At 41.9% G+C, this 27328-nt stretch overlaps 1 protein-coding gene across 7 annotated transcripts in view; it reads right to left on the reverse strand.

Moving 5' to 3' along the window:
* Nucleotides 1–1906: 1906 nt before the first annotated feature.
* Nucleotides 1907–27328, reverse strand: part of LOC142075132 (mothers against decapentaplegic homolog 4) — a 32070-nt gene continuing 6648 nt past the window's right edge. Inside the window, exons 2-15 of one of the 7 annotated variants that reach the window (XR_012670789.1) lie at nt 23612–23977; nt 22540–22714; nt 22092–22121; nt 20298–20513; nt 18385–18504; nt 18143–18253; nt 16302–16352; nt 14576–14759; nt 13457–13625; nt 12059–12197; nt 10623–10869; nt 5425–5643; nt 5244–5341; nt 1907–2231 (exon numbers count right to left, since the gene is read on the reverse strand). Coding sequence is in view for 5 of the 7 variants with exons in the window: in XM_075136170.1 (XP_074992271.1) it covers nt 10658–10869; nt 12059–12197; nt 13457–13625; nt 14576–14759; nt 16302–16352; nt 18143–18253; nt 18385–18504; nt 20298–20513; nt 22092–22121; nt 22540–22714; nt 23612–23860 (1656 nt within the window). In the remaining 2 variants the exon portion in view is untranslated. Of the gene's footprint in view, nt 2247–5231; nt 5342–5424; nt 5644–5669; nt 8726–9495; nt 10870–12058; nt 12198–13456; nt 13626–14575; nt 14760–16301; nt 16353–18142; nt 18254–18384; nt 18505–20297; nt 20514–22091; nt 22122–22539; nt 22715–23611; nt 23978–27328 lie in introns of those variants that run through there. The other 6 variants (XR_012670788.1, XM_075136170.1, XM_075136174.1 and 3 more) reach the window with 6 other exon arrangements.

Here is a 27328-nt window from a genome sequence, read left to right on the forward strand (position 1 = left end):
AGAGAATCAGAAGGGTAAAAGTGAGAAAACTCATGGGCTGAGATAAAGACAGTTTAACAGGTAAAGCAAAAGCCGCGCACGCAAACAAAGCAAAACCAGGAATCCATTCACCCCTTCCCGTTGGCAGGTGGGTGTTCAGCCATCCCCAGGACAGCAGGGCTCCATCACGCGTAACGGTGACTTGGGAAGACAAACGCCATCACGCCGAACATCCCCCCCTTCCTTCTTCTTCCCCCAGCTCTATATACTGAGCATGACGCTATATGGTATGGAATGTCCCTTGGGTCAGTTGCGGTCAGCTGTCCCAGCCGTGTCCCCTCCCAACTCCTGGTGCCCCCCCAGCCTGTTTGCGGGTGGGGTGAGGAGCAGAAAAGGCCTTGGCTGTGTGTAAGCCCTGCTCAGCAGGAGCGAAACATCCCTGTGTTATCAGCACTGTTTGCAGCACAAATCCCAAACACAGCCCCATGCCACCTACTATGGAGAAAATTAATGCACACTGTGCATCTGCCTGCGGTCCTCAAAGCCACCACACTGGAGTTCGTGTCCTCAAATCTAAACTTTCTATTCACTTTCTTCAGGAGGACGGAGAGGAGAATATTTCTTTTTAACCTCCTTTTTAATAGTGAGTCTTGGGAAGAGATCAAAGAGTATTTAAATTTACTTCACGTGGGTCTTGGGGCGGTTTTAGTGTTGCAGCAAGAAGCTTCAGACATAAAACCTCGGGCAGTGGGGAGATGTAACCTCGTTATTTCTACATGTACATCAACCATCTTAAATCCCAACCCCTCCAACACATTTTATTTAGCAGAGCAAGTAGCACTGCGGTTACTTGCATAAGTTGCATAAGACAGGCACGGGCTTAAAAAACCTCCAGTTCTCAATTTGTTGTAGTGAATTTATTTTTCCATGCTCAGGAGCACTTGTGATGGGTGAGTAACCCGCCTGGAATTTTAACTCTTGGTCATGGAAAGGGAAGCACTCGCCACCGGGCATCGGCATAAGCCGGTCTTGCCCCGCTGCCAGCCGGGCTGGTTAGGAGAGCTAAACAATTTTAATATTTTTTTTATTTCAAGGTGAAGTTTTAAAGAAGGATTAAGCTCCAAGTTTTCCTGAAGCTTTCCTGGCTGGGCTCTGCGCTGGCCCGGGAGCTCCTGCAGCAGCTCTCCCCAGGCAGGGAGGGCTCCGGTGAGGACGGTTTGGCATCGGCGAGGCTGGTTTGGCATTGAGGAGGCTCGTTTGGCAACAGCCAAAAGCCCCGCAGGACCTTCATCTGGCAGGGTGCCTCCCAGTCCTGCCCTCCCGCAACGGCATCTGGCTGGTCCGAAAGCCCAGTCCCTGCCCTGGGAAACCTCCTCCAGCTCCCTGTTGGGAGCAAGGGGGAAATAGGGGTGGGAAACCTCTCCCAGCTGCTGGGGAAGGAATTCAGGGTTGTCTTCTGCTTCGTGTTGCAGATATTGCTTGCTAACAGTTGTAAGTACCTCGGGGTGCCTGGAACGGCACGGCTCAGCATCTCCCGTCGGGGCCTGAAAAGCAGCCAGGGTTAGGCTGTTCCTGCTCAGCTAGGCACGGGGTTTGACCTTGCTCCCGGGGACGGTAGGTACAGCTCAGGAGCTGGCAACAAAATGCTTTAAGTTTAAAAAAAAAAAAAATTAAAAATAAATCCCTTTTGTGCTTTGTGCTGGTCTTTCACTTCTGCGAGCAGTCGGGCAGGGAGCTGCGCTCAGAAATCCTCTCCCTCCTTGGAACCAAAACTCCCTTCTCTGGGTCTAGTGAGGCTGCTCACGTCGTCTGTAGCTCTGGCAGAGGTAGAAGGGCGATGCTTCCCTTGGGATGAGACCGCCGACAGATCAAGACTTAGGAGCCGAGCTGGCTTTTGGGGTTGGAATGGAGAGTTTGGATGTCTCAGGAAGGAGCTCCCTGCCCACGGGCACCTCCTGCACGTCCTGCAGCAATTCTGCTCATCAGCTCACCGGAGCCGCCAGGAGAACCCGGTGCCGGGACAACCGCCGGCGCTGGTAAGGTGGGGAGCGCTTTTGGTGGCAGAGGCTGCAGGAAAGGCTCGAGCCTTCCTCCGGGCTGGGACCTGCGGTCGTGCTGGCAAAGGTGCAGGCAGCTGGTGGCAGGGCCAGCGGGAGGCAAGGGACCGGGCACCCAGCTCCGGCCCCGGCTCTGGGACAACGTGCAGGGCTCAGGCTGGCGGGATCCCATACCAGTGCCGGAGAGCTCCACTCCTGAAAGAAGCATAACTGGTATAAACAAAAAATGAGAGGTTTTTTGTTTGGGTTGGTGTTTGGGTTGGTTTTTTTTCCAAAATATCCTTGGTCCAATTTTTTTCCAAAGTTGCAGTGCGTTTCCAGGAGCTGCTTGGGTAAAGTTTAAAATAGATAATGCAAAAGGAGCTGAAGGAGCCGGGGTGCAGGTCGTTGCAAAGAAAACAAAAGGTTTTGGGCACACGAGCTGCGCCGAGGGGCTGTAGGAAAGCCCACGCACTGAGGCCGGCAGGTGACTGCTCCATGGCATGAAATACAGCATGGGAGCGTTAGGGATGGGGGGAGGAGGAACGCCAAGCTTCAAAAGCAAAAGGGAAGTCTAAGCTTTGTTCTCCGAACGCAATGCCTGGAGCAGGAGCGATGTGCAGGTGGAGGCTGAGGCAGCAGCCAGGCAGGTCAGGCTGCCTGAAGTCAGGGAAAGAGTGAAATTGGGTCATCAACCAACCATGGGTCCATAATTCAAGGAAAAATAAAAATATATATGGATCAAGTTGATCGTGGCAGCTGCCCAGGAGCACCCAAGGAGGATCATAGAATCATTTAGGTTGGAAAAGACCTTTAAGATCATCGAGTCCAACCGTTAACCTAGCACTGCCAAGTCCACCACTACACCATGTCCCTGAGCACCACATCTACACGTCTTTTAAATACCTCCAGGGACGGTGACTCCACCACTTCCCTGGGCAGCCTGTTCCAAGGCCTGACCACTCTTTCAGTAAAGAAATTTCTCCTAATGTCCAATCTAAACCTGCCCTGGCGCAACTTGGGAAGCTCCATTCCCGCTCCCCACGAGCCCCCTGAGGGGCTGCTGTGGCCCTGGGTGGGCTCGGGCCCCTTTCCCCGCGCAGAGCAGATGTTCCCTGCGGCGGCAGATGGAGCACTACGGACATCTAGCGGCACCCGTCCCGGAGGCCCCGAGGCATCCGGCACCGCACAGCAGCCCCCAAAACCCCCAAAAGCCATGGCCCCGCAGCAGCACCCCGGCCAGACTCCCCGGAACGGCGGCCTTGTGCCCCTTGGGTCACCCCAGTGCTCCCATGGGAATGAGAGCGGCACCGGTGGGTGGGCAGGGGTCTGGCACGGGGATGGGGACCGGCCCCTTGGGCAGCGCAGAGGCCCTCTTGACCCAGACGTGAGGCACAAATGTGAGGCGGGACGGTGCCACAGCCACCAGGACATCACTGCAGAGCTTATGGCTTCGGTGGTGCCTGTCCCCAGCCCTTCCGTGCCAGGGGACCCCCAGCAGCCGCGGGACCCAGCAGCCCCATCTCCCTTAAAGGCTTCCGAGGGCACACACGTGTGACACCACCTCCGCACCCCCTTCTGCAGGAGCGGCTACGGAGCAGCACGCCCACCGCTCCTGTTCTGCAGCTGCAGGTAGAATAAAAAAAGAAACCACCACCAAAACCAAACCCCAAACCTCTTGTTTTTGCAGGATTTCAAATCGCCGCAGCTCGCCGTGCCGGGCTGGCACCACCCTGCCCAAACCCGGGGCGGGTCGGGGTTCCCACCTCCGGCAGCCGGGTAAGCATAAAACCGGGCGCGCACGTGAGCCCGAGCTGCCGCTCCTGAGCTGTTGAGCAGCCGGGACGGCGCAGGGGCCTCGCAGCCGCCCCGGCCATCTGCTCCCTCCGACTGCCGGCGCAGCCGAGCACAAACATCGTTAGCGTACGAGCCCATTTAGGAAGGGTCACAGTTCAAGCGGTACAAACCTCCCCAGCTTTGCACGGCTCCGGGCTGCAGCTGGGCCGCGGGACCAGCGGGGCATTAGCGGGGTCTGGTAACCGCACCGACCGGCAGCAAGGCTACGGACGAGGCCGAAAGAGGGGTTTTTGCCGTGGGCACACACCGTACCAGCAGCTGGCAACGGAGCCAGGGCTCAGCTGGGAAAACCAGGCAGTTTATCCCCATGCTGCATCCCCCCCACCCTGTACAGCATCTCCCCCACCCTGTACGGCATGCATGCCATCAGAGGGGGGAAAAAAAAACGTGTTTCTACAATGTTTGCGTGTGCAGGACAAGGGAAGATGAAAAAAAATACAATCCAGACCCGTGATCTTTTTGCCAAAAATGGGAAGGCTACACTTCACCCGCAGGATGACGGGTCAGGAGGAGCTGGTGCTCAGACTAAGACTTTTTGGTCCTGCTTTAGCTCCGTGGCATGGATTTATCCCGAGCCTGCAGCCGCGTGGTCGTGTCAGGGGAGTTAAACGTTCAGCATCACGTGCCGGCACGTAGCTGCTCGGTGCTCTGGAGGGTAACACCAGTGTGAGATCTAATGGTTTTACGTTGGCCACGACCAGCCAGCAGTTACAAAAGGGTTGCTAACAGCGCCGGGAGGGAGAGTCTGGAAAGCTTTCTGGAGAGGTAAGGAGCTAAAACTGGGCTGAGGTGGGGATGGAGGAGCTTACGGAGGGACTGTGCAACTGAACAGGAGTCTTGGTGACGGGAAATTGATCTGTGGGGACAACTTCAGTATTTGATGTTTCTATACATCCAGGAAGATGTTTCGGGGGGAAGTATCACCGTTTGCATTACAGTAATTAGCCTCACACCTCAGGACACACGATGACTTGTACATCGGTGCCCTCCATCCCTCCACAGCTGCCTGTGAAGCCCCAGCTGCAGAGTGGGTGTGCACTGAAGCCGCTTCAACGTACCTGTTCCTGCTGAATCAAACAGGCCACCAGATCTGCGATTAAGAAGGAATTTTCTCCCTGCCTCATGCTCATAAATTACTGGGGTTCAGAGGGTTGTTTTGGTTTTTTCCCCCTTTCTCTAACCATGGGATGCGCTGCTTACCGAGATCAGCAGAGACCCAGAGCATTACAAATGCATCGCCTGTCTCCTGCTTTATTCCTAGATCCCAAGACTTGTGACGGTTGGTATTTTATTCATTTACTGGGAAGACTTTTGCAGCCTGGCGACTGCAGGAGTGGATGGAGTAGAGCTCCATGGATGGCAATCACTCACCGACACGTAGGGCCACAGAGACCTGGTACTTGCTCTGGCTTCTGGTCCTTGCTCCGAGACCACTTCATATTCTCTCTCTCACAAGACACACAGCTTGGCTGAAAGTTTTAAAGAAAGAATTTCCATTAATAAGAGCACCCACAAAACTGTTGTGCCACAGCAGCTTAAGACAGCCTGGTACCTGGGTGCCTTCAGGTGCACAGAGAATCTTCCACGCTGGACACTGTACTTGGGTTTGGCTTCAATTCTGGTTGCACCAAAGTATCTGACACATGAGACTCCGAGACCAGGACCTCTGAAATCCCAGTCCTGCCCCGGAGAGCTCTGCTAGCCACGACACAGTTGAAGACTGCAGCTCGCGGTTCTGACAGCTGGCCAGAAACAGGGCAAAAGCTCTCCACTGAATGAAATAAAGAAGCCAAAGACTTGAATCTTTACCTTTTTTAATCAAAAACATACTCTGTTACAGAATTTCAGGAAAGTTAACTACAGTATATTATCCACAAACTAGGTCTAATGAAAAACATACAGTAAGCTACAAAGGAACTACTGGGAATTCTGTTGACCGCTTATCAAAAGGCAATGGCTAAAAGAAGAAACGCTTAACTAGGCTTTCATGCTCAAAAAACCCTCTCACGGTGAGTTTTGGGTTACGGGTACTTCGCAGCTCTCAATCCAGCTGAATCACAACTTAGTAGTGCTACCAAAGTTCACCAAAAAGACACAGAAAAAGGTACTGGAGCAAGAAAGCGCTAGGTGTTTTCAGTGAGCTTGAAAGAATTAAGTCCTGTAAATTTAGGAGCGATGTATCACTCACAAGGCACAACAGCAGCCAGCAGTGTCAAAACCTCTGGAGATTTTGTCGACAGTAGTTCTGCTTTCCGCCAGGTCCCACCAAGTGAAACTTTCACAGCGCTGAAAAGTCAAGTCAGTTCTCGGGGACCGCAGCAGCATCGTGTGCGGCACCTTTGACTCGGCATGGTCGCACCTCCCGGATCATTTTCAGAAACGCACCATCAAGAATAGCGTTGGACACAAGGATTCAGCATCCAGCTCCCACAGGACTGGTGGAGAAGTGCTTTCCATCGGTTTCGTTTCCCTGTCCAGGACCAAAGTGCCGACTACTCGCATCAGGGGTAGAAGCAACCAGCTCAGTGCTCATGAATAATGCAAATGCCTACAACAAATGACCTCCAAATCTCAGGCCGAAGAACAGTGCCATGGTCCTCAAAAACCTGCTACCAGTCATGGAAACACTCCTGTTATCAGCAGGACCAGGCAAGACCATCGCTTTTAATGTTTAAGTCTTACTTTAAAAAACAAAAAGAAAGTAACCTCTCAAAAACTGTGTCCTTAACAATACCTGACAACTAAGCATCTTATAATTGTATAGAGCAGATGTTAAGTAGCATGGGGCCTGACAAGAGAAGCAGGGAGGAAAGAGGATTTCCTAAACGAAGTCTGAATCCCACTTAGAGGAAGACCCATCTGGCTGTCTTTAACCGGTTGCATTAAAGAAGTGACCGGCGATCCCAGTCACTCTGCGTAGCAGAGTAAAAATGCAAATCAAGGAGACAGTCCTTTCTAAAGCGCTTACTCTTCAAAGAAGAGATTAAAGATGTCTCAATAAAGACCACCATCAAGACGTAAACAACATTTGAAGGGTTCAGAGGCAGAAGCCTCCCCCTACATACACTGGCATAGGAATTTTTTAATGGTTCCCAGTAAAAGAATTGAGGCAGTCGTTCCTGAGCTACGCAGAGAGGACGCTGTCGTCTTTCGAAGTGTCACAAGAAGTAAGATGGTCTCAAAGGTAAGGCACAGGAGTTGGACACAGGTTCAATGACTGCTGCTGCTACAGACCTGTTTTGTGACTGGGGGGGACCGTTGTCTCCTTTCTCCTTTAGGTCCCTCTCTACAAAGCAGCCAGAGTACTTCCCAGCTTTTCAGTACGCAAGAGCCATTAATGAAGTGATTTCTATCGCAGCCCGGGGGTCCAGGTCCCTGAGCACATCATTCTTATCAAGCCCAGAAAAGTGATGTACGGAACAACCATTTCTAACCAGCACCGCTTAGCGGTTACGGCTCCTTCCAAGGGATTCCTGTTAGAATTGTTTCAAGTATTTTTAAACCATTCCAGCAAAAAGGTTTCTTCTCCCACATCTCTACCAAGTTAACTTCAAATGCCCTCGCTTTCAAAACTAACAATAACACGGCTTAAGCCGTCTAAACCTTCCGGTGCTAATCCCAGCTCTCCAGTACATGAAGTGAAATTACAAAGTACTCCAGCACAATGCTTTTTTTGAGGAGTGCATAACTGAGGGTGAGAAACACAGGGGTAATTACTTCATAGAAAGAACTAAGCAGAGCAGACGTGGGAACAGGATCGCAAGCAAGAGATTGCTAGCTGAAAAAATACTTGTAGAATTCACCAAATCTGAGACATTCAGAGCTGAAGAGGAGACGCGATTCTGGCATTCTTGACATCCCTGCCTACAGTGCATACGGGGATCGTCACGGCTGTCAAGTAGCTGTAGCTCTTCTTTGAATCTCAGAAAAAGACATAAATGCAAGACTGTCAAAGATTCAATGTGCTGCTGCTGAAGGGTTTCCAATCCATTATGCGCTGCCTTTTATGCCTTGTCATAAGAAATAAGAGTACAAAAATTAAGTTAAAGGCATATTAAAAACTAAGAATGAGATTCTCTCATTTTGCCCTTTAACAGTTACGATTGCATCTTATCGGTAACTGCCTGACGGGCAAGATGAATGCCATTTCAGTATTTTTACTGCCTCACAATATTCAGATTTCTCCTGATGTGGAGCCTGTGGTTTCTTTGTTCTGATAAAACTCATCTGACATTTTTTTGTTGTTCTATCCTGAACGTTTGTGGCCATCTAAATACTACACTGTAGGTACCATTCATTGTAGGTAGCGACTTGAGGAGACTTGCAAAACATCTGCAAAAACCCCTAGTCTTAACAGCTGAATTCTTTCAGACTGCAATACAGGCAAGAACACCAACAGGCGGAAGCAATCTTTCACTATTTTTTCAACGTTTGGCACAATCAAAACGTAAGCAACTGGTACAAAGGGTTTTCTGTGAAGTAGCCATACACAGATCAGTCATCCTCCAAGATAAGCACCTTGCAAAACCACAAAGGTAAACAGGGAGTAAGCTCATGGACTCCTAATCAAATGAACAGTCTGTTACAAGCAATTCATCACTCGGAAGGCTAGACACTTCTAAAAGCCGAGGCACCTTGAACCAGCAGTAAGAAGAGCAGGGCAGACAGTTCAAAAGGGAGGCTGGCACGGAGAACATGTAGTCAGGCTTTTCATTTCTTCCCCCAAAACACGTTTTCTCTTGTGGATGAAGCGTAACCGAGCTGCTGGTTAATAAGCTTCTCTGAGGATGTAGTCAGAATCCTCTACTGAAAGTGTTCCTCAAGAATCTGAAGCAGCTTGCTTTTCGGACAAACTAGATCATTAGGAGAGAAAGGAAAACGAAAAAGGTTTTAAACTAAAGGCCTTGAGAAAAGCAAACACTGTTTTTCCAAACATCTAGAAGTTGCCACGTAAGAGGGAAAAAAGTGATCTCATTAGAAGTTAGTCTGAAGAAGGTAACCCTGTTAATGAAAATATGGAGAAAACGCATCCATTTCTGGTCACCGCTCTGAAGTCATCTGCCTTCTGTGCTTCCGCATCTAGGACAGAAACAGTGGCTGCTGACTTCTTTCATAAGAATTTCAGCGTATGGGGGAAGCAATACCTGAACACCGTGTGTCATAGCCCTCTACAGATTCCTGAAACTACGCAAGAAACTTGGCAAAAAGCTTCTGAATAATCTCTTCCAAGACTTCTACTTATGTTAACCACTACAACTGTGCTGCCAGGTCGGCTCAGTACAGTACGGCAGGCAGACCGAACTGGCAGCGCTTGAAGGACTTAAGTTGGAGTCTACGTACTTCTAAGTCTGTTTTACTAAGCTCCAACTCCCTACACACATGCTGAAAAATAAGGAATTCCTGCTCCCTCTTCATACCCCATCAAATAGCCAAAAAAAGAGATCCTCAGGACACGCTTTTACTGAGAAGCAGTGAAAGTAAGAAAAATTGGACTTGCTTCCTGGCAAGTTTAAACCAACAAAAATTCCTACTATTGCCTGCTGCTGCTGGTCTTGCAAAGGAAAGTAATCCATCACTCAAGATCAATGGTTTCAAGGTGCAGAATTACATAATAGAAGCAAACTAAATTTATAAAAATCAGGGTTTTCATAATTTTATTTATACTATTAACTAGAGAGAAAGCATACATATTGTATCTGTCATACAGTCAATACATTTGCATTTTTTCTACTATAAATTCTCTATACAAAGTCATTGCCAATTGATACGGTCATTGATGGCATAGGGTTTAAAATAACCAAGAGGTATAAAAACAAGTTTGCCATCTTGCCCTGAGTGGAAATGGTGAACAGATACAAAAACTGGATCCTAAATATTGATGTAATATTATACATGATTTAATGGTATATGCACGTAAAAAGAGTCATGCAACTTTTTAAAATACCTGCCAAGTTTTACTTGAGTAAAATCATAGAAGTCAGTAGTAGTTATGAAAATATGTTCCTGCCATTAGGTACTCATTATGCAATTTCAGTGGCAATTTTGCAGACTGGGTATTTCATGTTATATTTAAATTGAGTGCCAGCACTGAAAGTATCCATTTCCTTTAGTGTTTTAAAACTCACGTGTCTATATAAATAAAAATCTAAGATACCTTTTTTAAAAACTAGTGAAGGAAAAGCCACATTTCTTTTCCTCGCCATTTTTAATCAATGCCAACAACGTATGTCTCATCCCTCACTTTTTGGCAGCTTCTACGTTTTAATCTGGAAAAATCATAACAAGATAGTCAACAAAATAAAGAAGTCTTCTGTTAACTATTGTTCCCTAAAAAGAACATCACAAATCAGCTGGAATTTTAAAGTTGCTATAAGGTAACTGTTTATAACTATTAGAAGGAATTTTCAGATATAAATATATATATAATATATATTCTGCATACAAAAGGCTCCTGTGAGGCTTATCACCAAGATGCCATAATAGAGAAGGAAAGTTTCAAAGGGAACAAACCCAATACTGTAAAGTCTCTATAAGGCGTTTACCTTTCACTTTAAGCCCTGAGCCATGTATTATGACAATTAAGTTCTGAAAATAACTGAAATCCAAATTCTGCATGTTCAGTTTCTTTCTGCTAAGAGCAAGGCGGCAAACACATTTTTAAAACCTGGTTTTAGAAGATTAAGCAGAACAAAAGTAAAATATATCTTCAGGTTATAAACAGAATTGTATTTTACAATCCACCATCCTCACAATATAATGGCCCACAGCAGTGCAGCAGAGGGATCTCAGTCTAAAGGTTGTGGGTCTGCAATAGGCATGGTATGAAGTACTTCATCTAGAAGCTGGAGGGCACGGTGTAAGTGAATTTCAATCCAGCACGGTGTCTCTTTGATGCTCTGTCTTGGGTAATCAGGTCCCCAACCTTTTACAAAACTCATCCTGAGTATGCATAAGCGGCGAAGGTCATCTACACCAATTCCAGCAGCAGCTGACAAACCTAAACAGGAGAGGTTTCAAGTAAGTGTTCACAGACATGCTCTTTTATCATCTGTTTGTTTAGCCATTCCTGTTTGCTTGGCTCTTTCTTCATGCACAATTCCCTCTCACCACAGCCAAGGCCAAACCATATTTCTAGATCTCTGCTACAATGAACGCAGCAATTATTTTGCATTTCTTCCAATTAAATGTTTTTTATTCATCGTTCTGCAATCTTGAAAGTGTGTTGAAATATAAAACTCCTTATAATAAAGCAAACGTGATGAAACCTAATGTCTTATGCGATACAATGCATGTAAACCTTATTTAGGAAATAAGGTAAAAAACCACTTATTCTTGAGGTTTGCCAAATGCTGCGTTTTCAGCGTAAGAATTCAAGACTGATCACCTGCAGGAAGCTGGGTTAACAAATTACACTACTTACATCTAATAAAATAAGAAGATGAATACAGCTGCCAAATTTCAAATCAGAAGTATGGCTAAGACAGAAGTTAAATACATTCCCCAAAATGCCTTCAGCAATTTGGAGGATAGCTGGAAAGAGCCATTTGGCAATACAAGGAACCCAGAAAACACTATGGCACATAAAGCAGTCTGAGACATGTAAGTACTTACACTTTCAAAAGTACTTAGGTATAATTTCAAGGATCTATTTCTAGAGAAAACTCTAGCCCAGAGTAACTTTAAAAAAAAAAAAAAAGAAAGAGAAAAACACCATCACACTTTCTTCTTCCTCTTCTCAAGAATCTTAATAAGTTTCCCTAAACCTAGTCAAGGATTTTGTCACTCAGTAACCCCCATTGCTTTGAGTAATGTTTTTAGGAGCTTAGATCTCAGAAATCATTTTTCAAGCTTGGGTCTAAGCAGCCAAAAGAACCTCTGTTTAAAGTAATAGGGTTATGGTATTTGACCTTGAATATAAATGTTTTCTGTTGTACTGCATATCCAACATCCCCTGAAGACGACGAAGCGAAAACTGGTGTGTGGAGCAGGTACAAAGTGAATGAATACAGACTTACCACGATGCCACCCCAGCCCCACCTCGCCCCAATCCTGCTACCTCATTCCAAGTTCATTTGTACTGTTGCAGGGGCAGTGGGTGGATGGGTGGGGGATGCTGTTATAAGGGAGAGCTGTGTTACTTGTTTTCAGGTAAGGAAAAAAGGATGCCAAGCAGTTAATGTACTTACTAATGGCTGGGGCTATTCCACCTACTGATCCTGGTCCAGGGATGTTTCCTGCTACTGCTGCAGCTTGAGCAGCAGCAGCAGCTTGGGCAGTGGCAGCCTGCTGTTGCATCTGACGATGACATTGGCGTAAATCAAACACCTTTTAAAAAAAAAAAAAAATCAAACTATGTAGACTTACCAAAATCAGTGGAGGAAAGAATTCCTCAACTCCCATCTCCAATAATCTGGACTTTTGCTCTCGCAAAGCAATTTCTACAGTCTCACCATACACTTGGGTAAAAGCAAACCTTCCCTGACTAGTTTAATTTCTAACAGAAATAACCCATTAAAGCTGATTCTTAGAGACTCTTCTCATATGACGTTACCACCACTGGCAATACCAGAACCTGGCTAAGCTGAGCAGGCTAAAGCAGTACCCTGTGCGGAACTAACTGCAGGATCAAAGTCTGAAGGATGCTACAGGCTGATAAAATCCTGACTTTTTAGTTAAATTCCAGGACTTCCAGCAAATAGGCATATAAATAAAAATGGAAGCCAACAAGTCCTGCTTAACTTTGTCAGACTTTCTTCTTCTTCACTGCCTTACTGAAATGTGTTTAGTCTATTCAAAAGAAATATCAATAATTGATAGGTCTGAAGCTTGCAGCTAGGTTTCAGGTTGGTGGCATTTTATATCTTTGTGATCAGACTTGGCACTAATATATACAGGAACTCTGTTCTCATACTAGAAAGCTCGTACACAGAGGCTGGTGGGGTTTCTTTCACCTTCATTACACAACCTGCCTGCAAAACTGAGGATTTAAAAAAAAAGAAAGAAACAACACTGCAAACTTCAAGCAGTTTCTCTCTAATTCAGGAACGATTTTTTACAAGTGTGACTTGTCCTAAATAAAATTTGGACATGCAGAGGCATGTCCAAATAAGAATCTCCTGAAAATAATTTGTTTCCATGCAACTTTCTGTGACCTCTGGATCACTTCATGTTCATAACACTTTAACACACACTTTACACTTCTACTGCATTTATACATACTTTCCCAGCTTTTCTTGTTTTGAAGAGAGAGTAAAGAAACAGATAACCTACGCTAAAAATTTTAGTAGCAGTTAATTTAAAACTGTAAGGCTAAAAATACAAAAAACTGCTATCAAGATTGTTTGTGACAAAATACAAAATATAAAATTAGTTACTTTCATAGTATCTCGATGATACTTGCAGTTTAGAGTCATTTAAAAAAGTCATCTTAAGTGACTTGTCAAATGGAAAGTTTTCAGTTTTTTTAAAGGATCATCAAAAGCCAAGTTACATTTATTTCAGTATCTCATAGCTTCCCTAACATTTACAAGAACCAAATGTGTGCTATTTCCCCCACAATTTTCATCCAGGAACATCAAACCAACCTTTATATATGCACTTGGGTAAATCTTGTGAACAGCATCCCCTGGTGCACGTCCTGCTTCTCTGTCCAGGTAGTAACTCTGAACGAAGACCGCATGGTCACTGAGGCATCTAACCCACACGTCACCTTCTCCTTTGCACTCCAGCTGCACGCCTTTACCTATGTGCAACCTTAAAAACAAGAACAGTTCCAATGCACCTGTGTATACATACTATAAATCAGACCTTTACTAAATAAACATAAACAATTCTCCAGTCATCTGTGATATCTTAATTTACACTCCACTCATACAAGGACTTGAAATTGTAGTTACTATCTTACGTATAAGTTAGTATATAGTTACACAAAATCTGCAAAGTAAAAAATCATCTGTAATACCATGTAAAGATCTATGAGAAACACAGAATGTAGAAGCAATGATATTTGAGTAGCAACTACTCACTGAGAATACAGAGCTGGGATACCAAACACTGTTCAGAAGTGTAAAATCCCACAAGTATTCTAGTACAGAAAGTCACTCAAGTACATATACAAAGCCACATTTTAATGCAGAACTGTATGTTCATTTGGATCGTATTACAGCAATCTAGCATTTTGACTGTCATAATGCGACATTTCTGAAGACATGGAATCATTTTATTCCTTTTCGTTTCAAAGAAGAAAAAAAGTTGCAAGATCGCTTCAGTCCTCTCTGCTTCCACATCAAAGCATAACACATGCATGGTGAGAATGAATGAAAATCCAGCTAGCTCTCTATCAACCTTCCTTTGCTCCTTTGACAAATCTATATATGGCAGTTATTCTCGCATCACTCTATGGTGTGGAGAGCTAATATTCAGCTTGCATACATAATGGCACGAGTTGCTAATTTTATCCTTGAAGGCACAGCCTTTGTAAGCAATGAAAAGCAACGCGCTACTGCAAAGCACTGAAGGTCTTTGTCACAGAGTTCACATTTTGAATGTATTACAGTATATACATTCTATATACTCTACTGTAGTTAATTCAGTTAAAAGAAACATACCATACTCGTAATTTCAAAAGGGAGGCACACACTGAAGGCAAAACAAAATATTATCAAATACCCAGACAGATGGAGCTTTTGGGATCTGCACAATACCTTGCTCTCTCAATGGCTTCTGTTCTATGCACGTTGGAAAGCTGGCCCAGGCAAAAACGGTCTCCTCCAGAAGGATCCACATATCCATCAACAGTAACAATTGGACAGCTTGAAGGGACCTTAAATGTTTCCCCAACTTGCACGTCCATTTCAAAATATGCGATTGAACACCAATATTCTGGAGCTAAAGAATACATACAATTAACTGACTGAAAGGCACAAACCCCCCTATAAACCCATTCCAAACAATCAACTAAGCCTTCTGCAACTGCATTTGTCATTCAGAGTAAGAGCGCACATTCACATAAGCAAGTTTAGATAGACAAAGACATGTCTAGCACAGAAAAACACTACAACGAACATGGGCTTGTCTTTTTTATTTGAGCACACATCAATGCCAGGGTTTTTTGTAGTTAAGATCTTACAAGTCTTTGTACAGTTTATAATTCCAGTTAGATTTTGTAAGCCATCTGCATTCTTGCACCTTATGACTACAGCTTGATTTTGTCCTCCTTTAGCATAAAGAATACATATATGCCTATTCATGACTAGGCTGATAGAAACTAACTCTCAAACAGATCTGGCTTAAGATATGAGAGTTACTACCTCCTAGATGAAGTGAGTTTTCTCTATCCTCCCTGCAAAGCAAACCAGATTTGGAAAGCCACGCAAGGGGGGAAAAACATCGAAGATCACATACTGATCTTGTCTGCACACAAGAAAGTTAGGTATGGGATAAAACAAGGAAGTATTAAACAAGGGAGCAGAACAAAATGGCGTGTTTTAATAGCAAAGAGGTGCCTTTTAACTCATACTATTTTAAAAAGAAAAACTGGCTACAAAGGAAACATGGTACTTGGAAAAAGCTACCATGTGAGGAAAGGAAACCCAGACTCCCTAGAGGATGCTACTGAAACCCAAACACTCAAGTAAGCAAGGAAACCCAACAAAGCACACAAAGTGATTTTGTGTATGTGTAACTGCTGCTTGTGTGCTAACAGCAATTAACCAACAATTATCAACAGTTTTATTTCTGGTACTGATTTAGTCACTGGCCAATGAACAAACAAGTTAAACTTTTAGGCTTTTCAATTATGCAGCTCTCCCTGTGCAGGCAACAGCTTTGCTGTTGTTAAAAACAGAATACTACCTTGCACTTTGTACCACAAGACAAGACCTCTTTGGTTCCATGAACTGCTACCATTAATGAAGACTCTTGGAAAGAGCAAGCTTGTATGCAAAAGTCCAAAGAAGAACTTCAGCACCAAAATGCTAAGAAGGGCAATACCTATCTGTCAGGGTATCTGGCTGTGATGATGGACTTCTAGATCATGGATCCAAGAGGGCTTTGGCATGACCTAAACTCCATGATGTTTCTAAGCAGGCAAAAAGTACAACTTCAGGCACCCTGCAAAGTTTAGGATCGAGGACGTTCAGAGTTCAGACACCTTCAGGGTAGGAACCAGCTCAGCATGGGTTTGAGGATTGCAATTTTTGACTTGGGCATCTAAATGAAATTCAGTTCACAGAGTATGTCACTATTTCAAAACAGAGGTCCGAATTCAAAAGCATATCACAAAATGGTTCCTCTCCTTCTTTCCTCCCGTTTTGAATATATATCTCACAAATTTCAGAGTAATCGATTTAAAAAAAAAAAAAATCAGACTTGAAACAGAAAGTTATTAGCTTCCACAATACTCAGCATTACATATTAGATTTTACTCACCAGGATGATTTGATATAGGAGGCTGGAATGCAAGTTCATTGTGAACTGGCCCTTTAAAAGAAAACATGCAATTTATTTTACACAAGGAAAAATAAGGTTTTCTTTCTTAACTTGTTTTCCTATGAAAAAAGACTTGTGAGGATGCCAGATGTTATAAATCCCAGTAATTTCTGAATCAATTGGCCAAATCTGACAGGGGAGAAAAATGCCCACAGAAGAATTACACTTTTAGAGGTTTCCTAAAAATTCAGAAGTTGAGCAGAGCAAAGAGCTCCATTAGTATCCCAGGAGGAAAGGCTGCATGCTGCTCAGAGACCCAGCTCCAGGAGAGAGCAGAAACCAGACGTATCATGGAGATATAACAGAAATAGGACTTAGGCTTCACATCTTCCCCCAAGCTGGGCAAGGAGAGAATCATTGTATAGAGGCATGTGATATAAATCTGTCGGAAACCACACTTCATTAGTTTCATCGATCACAGAACAAGTTGCCCAGCATGCTGTGGACTTGACTATAAGAAAGCCCTAGAGAACTCATTTTCTAAAGAAAAAAATACTAAATATGATCTTGGTATCGGTCAGTTTATTCTCTCCACTTTTATAGACTAACTAGGATCCTTACAGGCAGCAGAGAACAAGAAGGAAAGACTTAAACATAGTATTATAAGCAAAGGCAGCTTTTGCAACAAGATGTCAAAACAGGCACAACGTTGGTAGGTGTCAAAACATGCGACTTTCTGAAGTGAGAAATTGCAGCAGCCAAGAAAAGCTCTATGTGGTATCATCGGCCAGTTACAAATATTAATTGGAAAGATACATGCACTGAGAAACATTGATAGAGCATCAACAGCCCCACTGAAGTTTTTACGTCCTGGTATTTCTGACAAATAAAATACATGAAGTGGGATCCTAACAGAACAAAATAATAAAACCTAATAACCATATCTAAACCACAATTTTCTTGACAGAGACAAGCTGAAAATTCACTCTAACATCAACTCACACTATATTCTCCCTTCCACTAACAATGACTGCTGCAAACAGGTGATCTGGTTAAGTGTTATATTAGGAAACAAAGAACTGTTCTTTTTGCCACAAAATTTAGAAAAACTTTAATTTGGGTGGGATTTTTTTGCACTCTACTCTTATAATGCATATACTGTGCTAGACAGTTACACTAGAAGTTTGATCACTTTTTTTTTTCTTCCCATCGCCTGTACCTTAAAACAAGAGGTTGTGGTCCTATTTCAGAGGTGAAAAAGTTTTTCAATTCGTGTGCCAAATGTACTCATGAATCAGGCTGTGGCCAGACCACTTTATTGACAAGTACTTTACTACATGAGCTTTCACAAAGTTCTTTCAAATTGGCTAGTGTACATGGACACGTCTTCCAAAGCTTAACGTAGATTTTTACATCATTAACACATGGCTTCAAAATTTCTAGAAAATAAAAACAGCCAGGAATTTCCAAGTTTTGAAAGAAAAATATCCAAACAACACATTCTGAATCAATTTCCTTTTCTGCAAAGGAAATATTTACTACAAGACTGCAAAGCTTTAAAAACAGAGACTTCGAAAGGAAATGCTAGTTTTGTTAGGTATAGTAAGACACCTATAATATAGATGGTATGCCTATAGCTATCTGAATTTCTAATCTCTGCTGCTTTAACGGAGGAAAGTCCATCAAGCTCTTCCTATTTAACTGACAGAATATACTAAACATAGTAATGGTAGTTCTATAATGAAAAAAAAACGATTTGAGGGTAAAGAATAATCACAAATGAGTCCCCACCGTTCAACAAAAATTGAAAACAAAGTGATTTGAAAATCTGCACTACTTACAGTAATGTCCAGGATGCATAGGTGGATGATGCTGAAGATGGCCATTCTGGTGGTGAGGTATGGTAGGTGTGTAGGCTGCCGTCCGACTTCCAGTCCAAGTTGTAGTACTATCTAGAAAAAGAAAGGAGTGGTTGGTTTTTAAGGGAGTTTTTCCGCATCTCACTTCTAATCCGCTATTTCTCCTGAACATTTGGAAACTGGTTTTAGAAAACTAAGAAGAGTGCACATATGTATATACTCACTGTGATGGTAAGTAGCTGGCTGAGCTGTAAACCCATTCTGCTGAGTTCCTGGCTGAGGCCCTGAAGCAATCTGTAAGAGTCCATCACTATGGCTACCTGTCAATATACTGGTAGGTTGACCTGGTAAAAGAACACACTACCTATTCATGAACGTTCCAAAATTTTAATTAAGAAGAGCTCAGCACTACTGGGTAGGAAAATACACCCAACTAAGGGCACTGCAATACACAGTTCCTACAAGTTTGGTTTCCGTATTTTTTTCCACCCACCAGAGTGTCTTAGGAAACTTGAAGCAAGATGCTCTGCATCAGCTAATTTTGACCCTTAATATTTTAGGAGTAGAAGTATGCAGAGAACTCTGTTTATCAACCGCATCTTTGTTTCGTTCACATCTCATTTTTCAGTTTGAAAGGAAAGAAGAAGAGATGTCAGAGGTTTTACTGAATAACATAGCTGGAGTAGATTTGGTATGAATCCAAACAGGCCAACAGTAGATCCAATAAGTGGCTTATTTTCAGCATGTTATAACTACTGTTCCTAAGGAGGACACTCGTTTAAATTTACGTTCCTCCAAAACATACTGAACAGTATTTTATTTTTAAAAATAGTGCTTGAATAGAGCTGCATACATCACTGGACTCCTTCCTGAGAAAGCTGCTGGTTTTTTTTTCTCCCCAATAAATATTTCAAGAATTGTCTAAGCTTTGAAGTAAAACTACAGATATTTCAGAACAGGTTAACAGAATTTGATTTTAAAAGGCTTCAGCTCAGCCATTAACACTAAACTGATCAGCAGTTTCACAAGTACACTTGCACTCTCAAACTGGTGTGGCCAGCAGAATTTAACACATTGAAAACTTGAAATAAAACCTAAAACCGAGCTTTTTTTTCCTGTCTACTTGGCTCCAACAATTACAGCACTGATGAGAAAAAGTTATTGACTATAAACTGTTGTGCAAAGGCAATACTATTAAACTGCCTATCCTTTTTTCTCTGCTGGCGATAAATACAGACATCGTATCTCAGCTTGGCAAAACCACCATTAGTTTTAGCAAAAAAGTTGTCAGCTAAAATTGAAGAACGTTATCAAAACACCATGCCACCATAATTCAAATTTGGTAACAGGAAATCCATTACATTCACACATTTTTGATATTAAAATGATGAAGAGTATGTGAAACCCCTCCAAACTTCATGGTTTCCCTACACTAGGGCTGCAGGACACTGCGTACATAACTGCTTTACTGTCCTGCTGGAGTGAAGCGTGAGGTTTGATGTTGGTAAACCAGACTCTTCCACTTGTACCAAATACACACAGAAAAGTAAGAAAAACTTCAACACAGCACTCCAACGGACTCATGAAAATATTAATTAGGGCTGTCACTTTGGTAGTACAGTGGGCCATTATAAAAATAATAATCAAGTTAAAACTGGAAGACTCATTTTGTCAGCTGTGGAACACTAAAGAATTGTCTGAAAACCTCTCGATACTGTCACCTTACAGCGTATCCATTTGTTGTCCCGTTTGCTGTTGTAATAAAATAATAAAATTCTTCCATTCCTACAGCAATTACTCCAATAATAGCCATAATGTTTTGTCAGTGGTCAATCATTTTAGCATTGTATCACCGAATCTTTGGCATACCCAAAACAGTCTTGTAACACTCACGTAGTGTCAGTCTCATTGAAAAAAGGCTGGGTCACCAGGAAAAGTTACTCAAATTATACTCCAAGTTAAAACCTTATGTTAACACTTACGAGACTGCCAAGATCATATCGCCACACACTTTATCAGCGTAGCGTGGCAGCAGCACAGTTCCAAGGCAAGATCTACTTTGGCAAAAAATCAGCGGTTATCTTTGAGCTTTCACATTTTCACGGTTTATTATTTCATATAATCTCGATGATCTTACTTGTTGAAGCCACAGGAATGTTGGGAAAATTAGTGGTGCTGGTAGTGCTAGCCTCAGTAGGAGCTAACATGGCTGGGGTGCTATAAGGCTCTGTAGATGCCCTGTTACTTGGTGGATGCTGGATGGTTTGGACTGAATGGCCTTCGGCAGAAGACAATGACGGCTGCCCCTCGTAGTCATGAACGTATTCGTCTTTCACCAACATGCTTGACGGAGCTGTGAAGACGCAAACGGTTCAACATGCAAAGCAAATCTGTTTTCAGGATTTAACTACAAACTGCAGTACTACTTTCAAGCAATAACAACGCTATTAAAACTACTGGAGGATTTAACCTATATAAACATTGTTAAAGCACTCCTCTAAATAACAAATAAACACTTCAAGTCAGCAGTAGGATATTTTGAAGCATAACTGGATTGAAAAGCAAACTGTTTATTTTGCTTACTGCTATCAAACAAGCAGTTTAGTCCCACAGTAGTAGACTCCAATAGCATTTTACTTTCTATTCCATCATTGTGTGATTGGATACGGTTAATAAAAGGGAAAAAACATGCTTTTTGTCAAGCACCTAAATATATGTTAATGCAGTAGCTAACAAACCAATTCCTGGTATGCAAGTAAAAACATACATAAAGCTCCTACGAAAAATGAAATTCATGAACATAGCACAAAAAACTTCATGCATCCCTTAAGTAATTTTAAGCAACTCCTATCCAAATTGACTAGAAACATCAAATTCACATTCAAAGACAATATAACACTACTCTATATTTAACAATGTAGCCACTCAGAATATTCCACATACAGCGTAAGGAAATTACTACCATCACCACAAGAATTTATTTCTATATATCCTACTGAGCATGTTCAAGTAAAACTCTCAAATTACATTAGCTCCCATGCTCATTTTTAAAGCAGCCTTAAATATACTAAAGTCTGACAGTAATTTTCTGTTTCCTGCTGCAAAAACAGTAGCATGACAAGGAAACACTTATAATGTATTTAACTGCTGGCTAGTAAGCTTTGATTCTGCACAAAAGGATCATTTTTCAGAAGACACAGGTAACAATGCAAATTAGCAGAGATGAACACACAAGTTAAAGCTTGTGAAGTTTGTTGGGTTGGGTTTTTTTAAGTCATTTTTGCTCGAATACTTCTAATAATGTGCTAAAAACATTGGATTACCCAAATTTCCTTCCCTATGAATTTCTTCTGGAAGGAAAAAAAAACTAGTTTTGAAATAAAGCAGTTACGAGCTGCACAATCTCAGATTTCTGAATAATGTTCATTGGACATTTAATGTCCAATTTCTCTCAAGTTTCAAGGAAAGCAAGAATATTAGACTGCTTCTTTCAATTGCACATTAATTACAGAATTTCTATTATTTTCTTGTTAAATTACTTATTAAATCATAAGCTTCTATTATTCCCAATTCAATTAATTAGTGTATGATACAGCTGCACACATTTTTGGGTGTTTGGCTTTCTTTTTTTTTAGTTAGCAGCATTCAACAGTGAGAGTTTTGTTTTTCTTTTTTTGGGGGTTTGTAAGTTGCAGGCAATGAAAACAGAACATACCTACAAGCTGAGCCGAAGCCTTAATTTAAAGAATTCATCAATCCTTGCCTCTCATATGCTACTTAGCTAGTTTTCCAAAACCGGAGAGACAAATGCATTTCCATCTGCTCTCTATACTCCCGCCCAAGGAGATACACAGGCATAAACTGTGTACATACTGAAGAGTTTAACACAGTTTGTGCCCATAGAAATGCAATAGTAAACAGAACTACTTACCAGAACTCTGTAGTGTCAGTCCTGAGAGATCTTTGAAAAGAAGAAAAAGAAAAGGGGGTGTGGAGGATTATATACACAGAGATCTTAAACAATGTTTGAACCTTAAGTTTATAAGCCTTTACAAATTAGTACTACAGACACTACGTATTATACCCCCTCCATCACAACACAAGTATCAATGCTAAGTTATTCCTAGGATACACGTTAACAACTGTGTGCAAAGCCAACAGAAAGGCTTAAACAAAAGCCACAAACTGTTCTTTCAAATCTGGAATAAAGGTAAAAGAATAATTCCATTAAGACGACAGAAAAGAGCATATGAGAGTAATTTGTAATTAGATCATTAAAAGTTAATGGTTCTAATTCAGGCCTGTATTTCCTACACTCAAAAGGAAAACATTTTACATTTTATTCCCACTGTTCCATTTTAAATCAAGAGTCTACTTACCGATGCCAGGCGATACTACACGCTCATAATGGTAAGGATTTACACAGACACTGTCACATTTTAAGTCAAAAGCATACTGACAATATTTAACATGCTTGAGTTCATTTTTATGAAGATCAGGCCACCTCCAAAGACGAGCGTAAATCACATGAGGGAATCCCTTGCGACCAGCCACCTAAAAAGTTAGACACAAAAGTTGATTGGGAAAGTAGCAAGACGTTTCACCTTACTTAGTGAGGAGCAAAGCTGGAAGAGGACAAACAACAACACAACCTCTCTCCATCATCAAAATATGAAAAAAAAGGTGGTGTACAGTTTACCCAAGTTCTGTACTCAACAGAAATAAATTTCTATTAGGGTTTTGCTACGGTTAAGTCAACACTGTGATTCTTAAGAAAAAATACTGGATACAAAATGGCAGAAGCAGAATTTGTGCTTAATGTAGTATGTATGGTCACCTTCCCCACCATGGATGATGAAGGAGCTTTGCCCCAGAAGAAGAGGAACAAGGCACTAAGCTACACTATAAGGAATTTACAAGTAGAAGAATGCCAATCCATTATACTGGAAAAAAAAAATATGCTTCTAGGGTAGACAGAAAGCTAGCCAGCAAACATGACATCTGTCCTGAAACAAGGAAATCGCAACCCAAGCTATACAGGTACTGAGTACTGACGATATAAGGCTAACATAAATCCTCAGTGCAGACTCCTTGGAGTACCTTAGCAAGGGATCATAGGTCTTTCTTCACACTGCTGACCAACACAGAGCTACCAGAAGCTTGTAGTGAAAATACCAGGATAAACAGCCGAATTTGTTACGTGACCCTGCTTTTTACTGCCACACACACACTCGTTTAGAATGGCTGATCCAACGCCTTCTGCTCCTTTTGAAAAAAAATAATCAACTACTGCAGCAGTCCAGAGCTCCAGCCACAAAACATGCCTACACATGGGGGCGAGGGGGGATGCAAGAGAAGAGCTACTCTTCCTCAACACTCTAGGATCCTGCGCCACTCACTTTTGCTCCAGCTTCACTAGGAGGAAAACATCTGATTTTCACTTGTACTAACCTGAAGCCTCCCATCCAGCGTTCTCTGTATTGTAACACACTTGCTAGGATGAGCTCCATTTGTGGTTATAGCTGTAATCAAAGAATCCAATTCATCTTTTTTCTCCTTTAGCTTTTTAACTAAACTTTCAATTGCGCGTTTTGCAAAAGTTTCACTCTCTCCACCTTGTCGATGGCACATCAAGCTGTGAACAATGCTCAGACAAGCATCATTACTTGTTGGCGTGTTAGTAATAGACATATTGTCCATTTGTCACAGCTTTTTCTTTCAGATCAAATGTCAGTTTTGGGGGCTGTTATGATTTTCAAGCTGATGAACAAGAGATGATCCAAGTTAAGTGTTAGATGTACTGTCTCTTGGTAAAACCTAGGAGGAAAAAATATCTACATTAGAATTGTTTTTAACAAATTGCAGATCATGTTTCTAAGGAAGTCTGTGGCTTTTTGCTTCTTTTATTTTCAAGCTAAGTGCAGGATATTAAAAGCACATGAAAAAACTGCATTGCTTGTCCCATGATAGCTAAAACATGCTTAAGACACTGCTTGCACAGTTTTAGATATAAGATTTTTTTTTCCCCCTAGCAACATTTAAATAAAGATTATAGTTCATATACATGTACACATAGTATGTACATATAGAAAGGTAGGGATTATTAGATGAACAGGCTTTGAATCAGGAAAAGGAGAACAGTGACAATGATTTCCTATGTTTTATACTGGTAGGATGAAACCAAGTGAAAATACTAACTGGGAATCAAGGGGCATTGATTTAAACAAAATTTGAATAGTGAAGAAGCATGAATGCACACCAGAATCATCTGTCATCTTTATTTAATAATCCTGTTCAAATAGTTCAGCTATGTTCTGACCTCAGACTAACTCTATTTCTCTTTGCTAATCAGAAAGGCAAAAATTTTACCTGGCCATTAGCTTAATACACATTTATGTAAATTAGTATTGTGTATATCTTTTCATATGAAAATCCCAACTGGCACATTTGTCTTTACTTGTTTGGATCCAGCTTCTCCTGGAAGAAGACAAATCAACTGAAGTCACTAAAAAAGCACTTCTGAATTGTCTCAAACAGAACTGCTTTAATTATACTACATTTAAGGAATAAGTCCGTCCTAACACATTTGGCCTTTAAACTCCATTTGTTAAGAACCTGCAGTGGTTTCTGGTAATGAAGTCATTCTTCTCAAAGCCAGCAGACCTCATCCTTCTGAAGTTTCCTTTAATTCACAAATTAGAAGAAGAGCTGGCCTGATTTTCTCAATTCTGAATGAGCTAATTACTATGCTTTATCTTGCTTTATCCAGAAACAGAGGACAGCAGGTTTTATGCACTCACAGAAAAGGAGTCTAATGTTGTCAAAAAGCTGGTCTGGTTCTTCAAGCACCTCTGGCTTCAGGTAGTCATCCACTAACTCCCTTCTACCAACTATGTGGTCTGACTTTCTTAAGACACTGGCAGCAAATACACCCAAGTGATTTTACTACATTTACATTTTCTGAGTAAGCTTTAAAATGTAAGTCTTTCTGAAACTAACATGTTATTCTCAACAATGTAAATAAAATATATTTGATTTCAACAGTTAAGGAAAAAAGTTTGTTCACATTATCTGAGGAACACAGCCAGTCAAAGACCTGTTACTGCACTGGAATTTGCCATGTTATTAGAGGTACAGTAGTAGCAGCTATTTATTGGAAACAAATGCATTGCACAAAAATAAGAGTGGGATGTTAATTTAGAAAGTTAACGCATCACACAAATTACAGTGTGAATGCATGGCTTCCCTTCTTGTAAAAGGAATATTGTAACACAAATCCAGCACAATTACAAAAGGAAACAAAGTCTTCCCTATTTAATATTTTCTCCAATTTCAACTTGAATACAGCATGCTTTGGTATACTTGGAAAAAACACACCACAAATCCTTCCCCCCCACCCCCATTTTCAATCGTTTTCTTCTTTTGTAAGGATGCTTCTGGACCTATTTTCTCCCAAAGGAAAACAATTACCTAAAAGTTTGAGTAAGATCATTTTACCTAGCTACTGAAGTTTCTCCCTCAATGCTAGGGTTTTTTGTGCTTCAACTCAATAAGCCTCTTTTAAAAGTCAAGCTTAACCTGCCAGTCATTCTCCATGGCAACTCCCACTCGCATAAATTCATAAAAGCTTGCCAGCTAAAACAGAACAGAACATCATTTTCCTTAAATATAAAACAGCATCCCAGATAGATATGCATAAGTAATCATAAATAAGTGACTTGATAAAGCTATTAGCGAAAAGAGCTTTAAATAAAGAGATGCTTAAAATTAGACATCCAGCTCTGCCTTTTACATCCCTAAAACTATGAATGAGAATTTTGCTTGCTGACTTTCAGAAGACTAAAATCAAGCAAATAAATCCTTATTTAAGTGGAATGATCTTCAGAAATGTTGAGTCACCCCTCAGCTGTCACTGCGCTCAATAGGAGCTTCTGACTGTTCAGCACTTTTGAAAGCCGGGCCACTTGTTTAGGATTTTGAATACTGTTACACACTGCTGGTGCGTAATTGCATGGTAATTCAGGAGCCTTTCTTTAGAAGTCCCCTCTACAGAAATCCTCTATTTAATCTTGCAATTTCGATCCCCAGAAAAAGGGGGTGAGGTCAGTGGCCACCAATCTGGCACATATTGATAAATGCTGTGACATATTTCTGCTGAAGCTCCAGAAGCATTAGTATATTTTGCAGACAAGCCAAGTTTTTACATTCCACAAATTTAGTTTCTCACGAAATAGCTCTACAAGCCTATCTTTAACTGAGTCACACATTCAAGAGGTGCCTTACCACCTTCTTACTATGTTACTTTCATGTGTGCAAATAAAAGCAAAATGCCATCTTAACGCGTTGTATTTTTAGAAGATAGCCTTTGAAGATAAGGTTCCAGCTTGCCCTCAGACATGGGGTGCTAGATGTTCTGCAAAACAACAGTACGCTTGTGTGATTTAACATTTATTTGATGTGAGCATGAAACTTCAAATTTGTTCCTTAGCAGAACCCCCGCCCAAGCAGATGATCCCACACTAGAGCTCAAGCTTAGATGTACAGTGAATAGGTAGGGCCAAATGTATTGAGCAAAGATCTTCTTACTTCTCTCTACCCAGGAATTTCATGGAAACAGCAATGGGCGAGAGAGTGCTTTGGGGGAAAAAGGGCAGAGAGAAGAGACAGGGAACATGAGAAAAGCAGGAGACAGCGCTTGCAGTGAAGCTCTCTGCTTCACCTACCGAGGCCGACCAAGGAACAAAAAGGTATTTCCCTCCCTTTTGCTATAGTGTGATGCGAGCAGAACACAGAAGGAAAAAAAAAGAAGGGACAAGCTAACGTAAATGCTAACAAGTTACAAAGTTATAGAGAAGTACCTTATTATGTTATAGAAAGTAATTTATTTCAACAACTAAGTATTAACAAGTATGTTACAGAACAAGTGAACAACTAGTGTTCTGTGATAGTCTAAGTATTGTAACAAGAATAAGATCCTCTGAAGAGGAGACAATTCTGAAAGACAAAAGAAGTCAAGATCGCCAGCTAATTAAAAACACCTTTAATGATCTGTAGCAAACACGCTACTATCTCAGCAAACTGGTAAGTAACCATTAACTGAAACTCTTCCTCCAAGACTGATGCAGACTTGAACAAATACCATAATTCTTCTGTACATCCTACTCCCCC

Source organism: Calonectris borealis, chromosome W, assembly GCF_964195595.1.
Source record: "Calonectris borealis chromosome W, bCalBor7.hap1.2, whole genome shotgun sequence".
In the NCBI taxonomy this organism is placed as follows: Eukaryota; Metazoa; Chordata; class Aves; order Procellariiformes; family Procellariidae; genus Calonectris; species Calonectris borealis.